The sequence below is a fragment of the Podarcis melisellensis genome, assembly GCF_964234715.1.
Source record: "Podarcis melisellensis genome assembly, chromosome: 8".
In the NCBI taxonomy this organism is placed as follows: Eukaryota; Metazoa; Chordata; class Lepidosauria; order Squamata; family Lacertidae; genus Podarcis; species Podarcis melisellensis.
This window is the reverse complement of record NC_138540.1, coordinates 33,234,199-33,243,928: the sequence shown is the minus strand read 5'-3', so window position 1 is coordinate 33,243,928 and position 9,730 is coordinate 33,234,199. Positions and strand designations below refer to the sequence as shown.

Below are 9,730 nucleotides of genomic sequence, written 5' to 3'. Positions count from 1 at the left end.
ATCAGTTCAATCCCCAATGGCAACTCCTAGTGAGTCTCGGAGATGCTGTTACCTAGACGCTGCTGCCAGTCAATGTAGGCAATACTGAACTAGATGGACCAAATGGTAGGCAGCTTCATGTGTTTCTGTGATATACATGGAGTGGGTGGCGCTGTGGTCTAAACCACAGAGCCTAGGACTTGCCGATCAGAAGGTTGGCGGTTCGAATCCCCGCGACGGCGTGAGCTCCCGTTGCTCAGTCCCTGCTCCTGGCAACCTAGCAGTTCGAAAGCATGTCAAAGTGCAAGTAGATAAATAGGTACTGCTCTGGCGGGAAGGTAAACGGCGTTTCAGTGCGCTGCTCTGGTTCGCCAGAAGCGGCTTAGTCATGCTGGCCACATGACCCGGAAGCTGTACGCCGGCTCCCTCGGACAATAAAGTGAGATGAGCTCCGCAACCCCAGAGTCAGCCATGACTGGACCTAATGGTCAGGGGTCCCTTTACCTTCTTAGAAGATGGTCCTATCTAGCCCAGGACTGGCCTTCTCCAGATGTTAAGAGTCAATTCCCATTTGCCCCAGGAGCCATGACCAATGATTCGGGGAGAGGGGAGTTGTTTAGTCCATGAAACATCTGCAGAGAAGTTTGCACTGGCATGGCAGCAACTCTGAAAGAGTTCCAGGTCTTTTAGTAGGAAATGGAATTGGGCCCCTTTGGGCATGCAAATCTTGTCATCTGCTAAGCACAGAGCTGATGCCAATAAACCCACATTTTAGCAGCTTTCTGTGTTTATTTTCCAAGTTAGCAAGGTGCCTGCCTTAAAGCATTTCCATAACATGTTAAAGGTGCTTCACAATCATGAAAGCCGATAAGCTGACTTTGACTAGAACATCAAAGTGGATTACCTAAGGTTGAGCAAATCACCTCCTTTTGACCCAGTTCTCCAATATTAAAAACATTTATGAAATATATACAAATGCACCATTGACCTACCAAAGGCTAGACCAGTTCACGGTTCATGATGCCAATTTATTATGATACAATGAAGCATGGGATTCTTGAGGTGGGAGATGCCAAGAGACACTGACTACAGGAAATATCTCAAATACATAGGAAGTGGAAGTCTGTTGAACTGAACTTCAGCAGTCCTGAATGGGTCATGTTGCTAATCTTTCCGTCTGTATGAAAATTATGTACAGGCAGTAACAGCCCAGTCCGATGAACTGCAGTGACTGCTGTGTTGGAGCAACTTGCAGTGCTAAGCTTTGTTATGCTGTCCTTTGTAGCTATACACATCGGGGTGAAGGAACCCATGAACCTCCAGCTGTGGTTCTGCTCTCACAAGGTCTCACCAGCATGGCCAATGGCCAACCCTGAATGACTCGGGCCCCAAGAACCTGAAAGACTGCCTCCTTCCCTACAGACCCCCTTGGGTGCTGAGATTGGCGCACGGGAGCCTCTAGGGCAGGGGTGTCCAAACTTTTTTCAAAGACGGCCAGATTTGAACATGAGTGAGGGCTGACCAAAGTTGTTGACCTTTTTCTTAGGATTGAAGTTGCTGACCTTGTTTTACAATTTTACCCCAGGCAGGCTGGATTAGGCTCCCAGGCCGGACTTTGGACATGCCTACTCTAGGGTGTTTCTCTGCCATCAGAAGCACAGGGAGGTGGCCTTCTCTGTGGCAGCCCCTAAGTTGTGGAACTCCCTCCACAGAGAGGCACACCTGTGTAGTACACAGCTTCCAGAATATGAAGAAGAAGAAGAGTTTGGATTCGATATCCCGCCTTTCACTCCCCTTCAGGAGTCTCAAAGCGGCTAACATTCTCCTTTCCCTTCCTCCCCCTTCCTCCCCCACAGCAAACACTCTGTGAGGTGAGTGGGGCTGAGAGACTTCACAGAAGTGTGACTGGCCCAAGGTCACCCAGCAGCTGCATGTGGAGGAGCGGAGACGCGAACCCGGTTCACCAGATTACGAGACTACCGCTCTTAACCACTACACCACACTGGCTCATAAATGAATATGTATTCATTTATTTAATTTTAATTAAATTTAATTAAATTAATTAAATTGATTGTTGACATTTGTATATCACCAATTCTTCCAAGGAGCTCAAAGAGCTGTACATGGTTTTCCCCTCCTAATTTTATCCTCAGAACAACCCTGTGAAGTAGACTAGGCTGAGAAACTGGACCAAGGTTACCCAGTGAGCTGCATGGCAGAGTGAAGATTTGAAGCCTGGTCTCTCCCATGTCCTAGTCTTGACACTCTAACCATTTATACCACACTAGCTCTAAAATGCAGATGACGTAAGTCTTTAACCTGGCTTTTGACACTTTAGATGTATATCTTTAGGTTTGTTTTGATACACAGGCAGCCACAATAATCCAACTATTGAAGGCAACTCATCTGCTTTAGCACAAATCTTAGGAGTGGTCTTGAATTCAACTGCGCTAGAATCTGCAGCTAACTAAAAACCTTTCAAGTTAAAGCTGCTGTGTTAAATCTTGCTGCCGTTACACCTGCTTGCCTTGGGTTAAGCCTTTCCTCCCCATTTGCATCTCTGCAATGCAAATGCTCCCTGCAGCCAATGCAGCAATCAGGCTTGGAAACAGCCTTCCATTGGCTCTAATAGAAAAGGGGAGAAAGGAGGCAGTGGGGTAGATTGAAAGCTCCATGGGCCTCATCTGGCCTCCCATCCCATAATTCCCCACCCCTGCTTGAATGAAAACCTCGATTATTATTTTTTGCAGTTAAGTGCACAAACATACAGTGTTAAATAGGCAGTGCATTTCATAGCATTGCAGACAGAATTCCACTGACTGCTAACTCTTAAGAGCTAAGGCTCCAGTTTTAAGATGCCCAATGTATGAGTTGAGTTTCCCTACAACAATATCAATAATCAATGAGTCCTCATTGAGCATATATTAGCACTGCAGGGTATAATTTGCAAAGTCTTGTATTTTCTCAAAACAGCGCTGAATTTTCTAAATTTCTGCAACACTGCAAAATAAAATATAAAAATCCAGCACGTTTGAGGGTAGAATGTTGCAAGGCCATCTTTCGAATGCAGACAAGTCTTTAGGTCTTCAGACTAGTGTACAATCAATGTTTCTTTCTCAAATGAAAAAAACCACATCACTCTTAAAACCTGTTCTCTCGCCTTAAATGTTCTCACAGGAACATATTGGGGTGGATCTTAGCTTTCCCCGGGCACAACAGTTTGAAAAAAGCTTTTCTGAAACTCATGTGGCACAAAGGGTATAAAATGGGGTTAATGGCTGAATTCAACCACAGGAGCCAAAAGGAGGCTTCGTAGAGAGCATGCGGGATGCATTTCCCATGGCAAGCTGCTCTGATGATCATCAGCAGTGTGTAAGGAGCCCAACAAAGAGCAAAAATGCAGACGATGATGGCCAAAGATTTAGCCACTTTTTTATCCCGGGAAAGCCGGAACCGGCTAGCCATGGTGTTGGCAACCTCTGTTTTTCTCTTGGTGGTGGAAAGACTCTCCAGGGCTTTGTAGAAACCATCCCATGGGGATTTAGTCTGAAGATCCACTTGCAAAGGCAGAAGGTCTTGATTGACGTTAAAATCAGCCGGCTGGCTCTGGAGGTGACCAATGCTGAGCTGCTGGACCACGGGTTCAGCAAAGGAGGAGCTGCTTGCTGTCTTCTCCTTACTCCTTTTCTGGCTCACTTTCATAAAAAAGTTGGGGTGTTCTTGCTTCTCTCGGGGGCGACCTTTGCCGCCTCTGTGACTGAGTGGCAGCGTCTCCCTCCTCAGGGGAGTCCTCTTCCTAATGTTGATGTAAATGCTTAAGTTGAAGTAGGAGACGCTGATGAAAGGAGTGAAGAACTCTATCGTGGAGGCAATCATGAGGAAGTACCAGTTGTAGAAGAACTCAGCATAGCACTCTTTCTCGGGAAGGATGCTTCGATGTGCAATGTATTCCCAGCTGATGATCGCTGGGCCATAAAGGAGAAATGCTGCTACCCAGACCATAACCATTTTTACCACTGTGTTCCTGGTCATCCCCTTCTGAGCTCTGTAACTCACCTAGGTGGAAAGGTAAGAGGAAGAGTCAAGTGATTAAAAACCCATTGCCATTAAAAAAAAACCCATGTTGTTTCTGGGGTTGTGGAAGTGCTCATGGAATAGCTGCACTAGCTGCTGCTCTTGGCCGGAGGTTGAAATTAATTTTCATCCTTTTTGCAGCCAGGTGTGTGAAGGTTGAAAACAGGTTTGTCCTGCTCCCTTAGGGCAAGAAATGCAAATAGGTCTGAGAAGAAGGCTGGGATTGGTGTGATGGCTGCTGGTGTCCCAAAGTTTTCTGCTTAGAGCAGGAGAAAGTGGTGGGGACTGTGATATTAGCTCAGCAGGGATGCTGAGATGCTTAGAGGGAGCTGGAATGATGTGATGAAGTTGGACAGAATAAGGAAGGGTGGCTTGAGCTTCACAATAGTGGGTGCCAGAGAGCCAGGGGCAGAGGGGGGGGGGGTTACAAAGGAATTGGGGCAGGAGGAAGAACAGCATGGCAGAAAATGAATGGCAAATGGGGGCTTTGGGAGGGGATTTTATTTCTTTTACAGAGGGGCAGCTATGGGTCCAGAAGCAATTTTGTTGGGGTAAGGTAAAGGTAAAGGTACCCCTGCCCGTATGGGCCAGTCGTGTCTGACTCTAGGGTTGTGCGCCCATCTCACTTAAGAGGCCGGGGGCCAGCGCTGTCCGGAGACACTTCTGGGTCACGTGGCCAGCGTGACGAAGCTGCTCTGGCGAGCCAGCACCAGCGCAGCACACGGAAACGCCGTTTACCTTCCCGCTATAAAGCGGTACCTATTTATCTACTTGCGCTTAGGGGTGCTTTCGAACTACTAGGTGGGCAGGAGCTGGGACCGAAAGATGGGAGCTCACCCCGCTGCGGGGATTCGAACCGCCAACCATGCGATCAGCAAGTCCTAGGCACTGAGGTTTTACCACAGCACCACCATCGTCCCCTGGAGTTGTTGGGGTGGGGAGAGGTAAATGCCACACCTCTGAAATCCTTTTTATCTACAGGTCCTTGAACAGACAAATGCAAGAAATTTCCTAATATTCAAGCTATGACAGGAGTGTACATTTTTGCTTTGATAAGTGACTTCTCATGGCTGTTCTTTTGTACCAAGAAGCTCCTTGCATGTGGATGAAATGGATGCACTCAAGCTACTTTGCATTTTACTCTGGCTTGTGTTTACAATGCTAGAGGTGGTGGAGAAAGAGAGGAGGGGAGGGGAGCTTATTTTCCAAAGGAATGTGAAAGCCTCACAGCGTGCATCTGATTACCATAGGGCAGTGAGGGCTGAGATTAATACTTAGAGGAAATTATAGTAGCGCCACGAACAAAACGTTAGGAAGAGGAATGCAATAAAAGCAGTTTCCTTTCACCGCAAGCCCTTTGATAAAGGGAAAGCGATCTCAATGATAGAACGAGGTCCAGAATAAAGTTGGTTTTGCTGCGGGTTTAGCTCTCACAGCTCCCTGAAGGTCACTCAAATTATTCAGGGTAGCTGGCTGGTGCGGTCCTGAAATGCTATCGACAAAGATCCGGAGCAGGGTTGGGCAGCCTGCAGTCGTAAGGCCACATGTGTCTGCCAAGGCTAATTTTCTGTGGTCCTTGCACTAAATTCAGGTGGGTAGTGAGGAAAGGTGAAAAGAGGGGAAAGGGAGTGGAGAGAGAGAGAGAGAGAGAGAGAGAGAGAGAGAGAGAGAGAGAGAGAGAGAGAGAGAGAGAGAGAGAAGGGGATGGTGGGGAGAGAGGGAGGTAGAGAGTGAGAGAGTGAATGAGAAAGGGGTGGAAGAGAAATATTTGGCAGAAATAGAGAGAGAGAAGGAGAAAGAGAGAGATGGCAAAAAGAAAAGCGAATTGGGGTGGCAGAGAGAACGGGATGGCACAGAGAGAGACACAAAGAGAGAAAGGATGGCATAAAAAGAGAGGGAAGGGGGAAGGGGAGAAGGGAGGGCAGAGAAAGAGATAAAAGACACACAGAGAGAAAGAGATAAAAGATACACGCACAGAGAGAAAGGGAAGAGGTGGAAGAAAGATAAGAGTCCCCACTCACTTTGTCTCTGGCCTCATCCACAAATATTATGCAGCCCCTGAAAGATTACCCCTAGGGAATTTGGCCCTCAACAATTACAGAGAAAAATGGAGCTACACAGCATATAACCAATTTTTCATAACTGGGAGTTATTGATAATGGGAATTAACATACTGATGGAGTAACAGGAGAGCAAAGAAAAGCAACTTCCTAGTCCCAAAGCCCTGGGACTTTGGAAGGCCTTAAGAAGCTCAGGGTGTCAGTAGTAGAAAGTGATGTCCCTTACCGCCTTTGTCACAGAGATGAATCTGTCAAAACTGATCAAAACAATGTTGAAGACGGAGGCGCTGCAGACCAGGTAATCGGCCACCAGCCAGAGCTTGCACAAGCCCTTTCCAAACTTCCACTCGCCTGTCAGGATGTAAGGGATGTACAGAGGGATGCAAAATCCACCTGTGGATATTGACAAAGAAACAGCACAGGTGAGAGGGTCTTAGCCTAGCTTTCTTACCAGAGAGACAGGTTTTGATGTGGAGGAGCTTTCAAAGAAATATACCTCCCACCCTCCCCATTACACAGAACATGAATTCTGAGGTGGCACAGTCAAATATTGGTTGGAGACCTCCATTTTGTCAGAATACTTAAGGCAGGGGTGGGCTAGGTGATTATTGTTTGCACTCCAGTTGTCCAGCTGGGGCTCTAGTTTTGTGTCTGGAATGAGGTTAGCTGACACAAGAGGGGGAGTCTTCCTTTGGTGGCCCCACACTTGTGGAACTCTGTTCCTATGCAATACATCAGACTCCATCACTGTAGGGCTTTAAATAAATTGTGTGTGTGTGCGTGTATACGTGCATATGTAATAATTAATGCTTGTGAATGGGGGTGTATGCCATTACCAGGACATATTTTATTTTCCATTCTGTGTAGAAAAATACATGCTGGCAGTGTCTTCCTGGTGTATGTAGTGAGATGAAACGAGCACATTCTGCAACCTATCTTACACCACAAAAAATCATACAGCTTGTACAGCAGGAATCAGTTCTCAGTCTGCTTCCTCCAGACTTTCATTTGCTGCAAGCAGACAGCCAGTGCTACTAAATAGTACACTAAAGGTTCCTTAAAGATTTAGTTTAGCACATGTTTGTAGGCTCAAATACATGAGCGATTTCATATATTGCATGGTATTACAAGATAATCACTCCTGAGTGGAACACCCTCCCTTATTCCAGATGTTGCAATTGATTAGATGCCACATAAAAATAAAAGCCACCTTTAAGAGCTAGTGTGGTATAGTGGTAACCTTTAAGAGCCAGTACTGGACTAGGACCTGGAAAACCAGGGTTCAAATCTCTACTTGCCCATGAAGCTCACAGGGTGACTTTGAGCCAGTCCCTGCCTCACAGCCTAATCAACTTTGCAGGGTTGTTGTGGGGATGAAGAGAGGAGGGGGAGAACCATACACACCACCTTGAGTTCCTTGGAGAGCAAACAATACTTATTGAGAAGTGGTGGAAGCAACCTAATGCAATGTCTACTGATACAGCTACAAACTATGAATTTGCTCATATACAATTAACCCAACCATCTGTTGTTGATCATCTGTATAATGCATATGCAAAAACATTTTCTAATTTTGTTTGTGCTTACAAATACACATAGTGACTTCCTCTATCCACTTACATACATGGTAAGCTGAGGCTGAGAAAGATAAAGCCACGTAGAGGCCATTTCAATGCAAGCATCTTGGCTGCAGTTTACTGTTTATCATTTATACAGCGTGTTCATTTTGCCAAGTACTTTCATCTTGAGTTTGCATCCACCAAAATCTCCATTGTGTATTATTGTTGTGTTATACACACACACACACACACACCGCATTTAAACCCTTTGCTCCAAAGAGTTCAAGGGAGCCACATGCTTCTTTTCAATTTGATCCTCACAACAACCATGTTGGGTAGGTACAGCTGAGAGACAGTGACTGGTTGAAGGCTCTCTCCCAGTGAGTTTCATAGATAAGTGAGGATTTGAAACATGGGTCTTTTGGGGCTTAATCTGACATACCAGCCACTACACTGCACTGATTTTGTTACACACACACGCACACAATTTTTCAGTTAATGTTTCCAAAGTAGTGCCCAAGTAAATAACTGCATTAAAACAATTAAAAATATAAATATCAAATTAGCCTAGCACACAGGAAAAACAGTATTCAAAACCCTACCTATCAGCAGGAAATAGGCAACTTATTAAACGAGGTTCTGTTCCAAAAGCCCAGCAAAACTAGTTTGCTCACACTTGGTTAGGGAGCCATATGAAAGAGGGTGAAAAATGACAAAGGGTGTTCTGCTTCTGTGGGGCTGCAACCATGAAGTTTCTGCTGCTTGTGGAATCAGTCACACCTCCAAATAAGTTGGAACTTGAAACACAGTTTCATTGGCTGACTTTAAACTTTGGGGGCTTTCCATATATAATTATTAGTGTGTCCCCCATGGGGGAAAAGGGGCCAAGAGAAGAAGCTAGGGGCCAGATTTCACTCTACCAGATCCAACTTTCTTGATCCCCTGGCCCACTGCCCTTCAACCTTGTAGCCCCGAAACATCTGGGGACCCAACTCCCATCACTCATGACGATTGGCTGAACTGGCCAAGGGTGAAGAATACTGTCCTGGCCCCTGCCCCAAACTCAAGTTGTTTGTGGGGAGCTCCCTGGCTTGACTCACCTACTAGAAGATCAGCAATGGCCAAGTTGAGGAAGAAGAAATTCCCTTGGGTCCGGAGGCTCTTGTCCACCACGAAAGCCAAGATGACCAGCGCGTTGCCCAGCACCGTGATCAGAACCACGAGTCCCATCAGCGAGGCCAGTAGGGCGGAGACGGGCGCGGAGAACTGTCCGTGGTGCTGAAAGTGCCGCTCCTCTCCGGCCGCGCACCCGTTGCCCAGCGAGGCTGAGACGCTGGAGAAATTGGTATCCAGCCGCTCTTCCGCCATAGCTGCAGGGGGAGGGGAGGAGAGAAGAGGCAGGGCGGCCGGAGACCCCCAAATTGCAAGGGCGCGATTTCAAATAAAAAGTATTCGTGTCACAAGAACGAGGAGAAGCGTTTCATTCCTTGACTGAGACGCTCTACTTGGGAGGGCGAGTGAAGCTTCTGGCTTGAGCGCGGGACTTGGTCGGCTTGAGTGAGTCAGCGGTCGATGGGCTCCCCCCGCCCTCCGGCTGGTGGGGGAGGACGGAAAATGAACGGAGGGACGCGGCCGGGGGATCCGAAAAAGAAGCGGCGGAGATGGAGAGGCGAAACGCAGAGCAATACAACCTGCTTTCCTACCTAGCGCATCTGACAGAATCTGCATCCAATTCAATGCCATTCCCTTGTACGCTTGAAACTTGCAGAAGGTGTGTGTGTGTGTGTGTGTGTCCCGCTTAGTGCCGGACTACCGAGTGAACAGACTAAGCACATGCTTAGGTCACCAGCAAAAAAAGAGAGGGTTTGTTTTTTTAAAGAAAGAATTTGATATTTCAAACGACGACAACGACAACAAAGACATAAGGGCAACAAAGAGCACCCAAGTGCAGTAGGGGAAAATCAGAACTTTGATAGACGTCCTATCTCCCAACGCCACACTCTTCCCACATTTTTCTGTTCTCTTTTTATTATTTATCCCCAACTAAACCAGGGGGTG

General features: G+C 46.8%; 1 protein-coding gene across 1 annotated transcript; it reads right to left on the bottom strand.

The window, feature by feature from the left end:
* Positions 1-2,043: 2,043 nt before the first annotated feature.
* Positions 2,044-9,459, bottom strand: LOC309375715 (histamine H3 receptor-like). The gene is made up of 3 exons (XM_081921619.1): positions 8,773-9,459; positions 6,340-6,506; positions 2,044-4,035 (listed from the first exon to the last, which is right to left on the bottom strand). Exons 1-3 carry the CDS (start codon positions 9,038-9,040, stop codon positions 3,151-3,153), a joined length of 1,320 nt encoding a protein of 439 aa, XP_081777745.1. The 5' UTR covers positions 9,041-9,459; the 3' UTR covers positions 2,044-3,150.
* Positions 9,460-9,730: the final 271 nt, after the last annotated feature.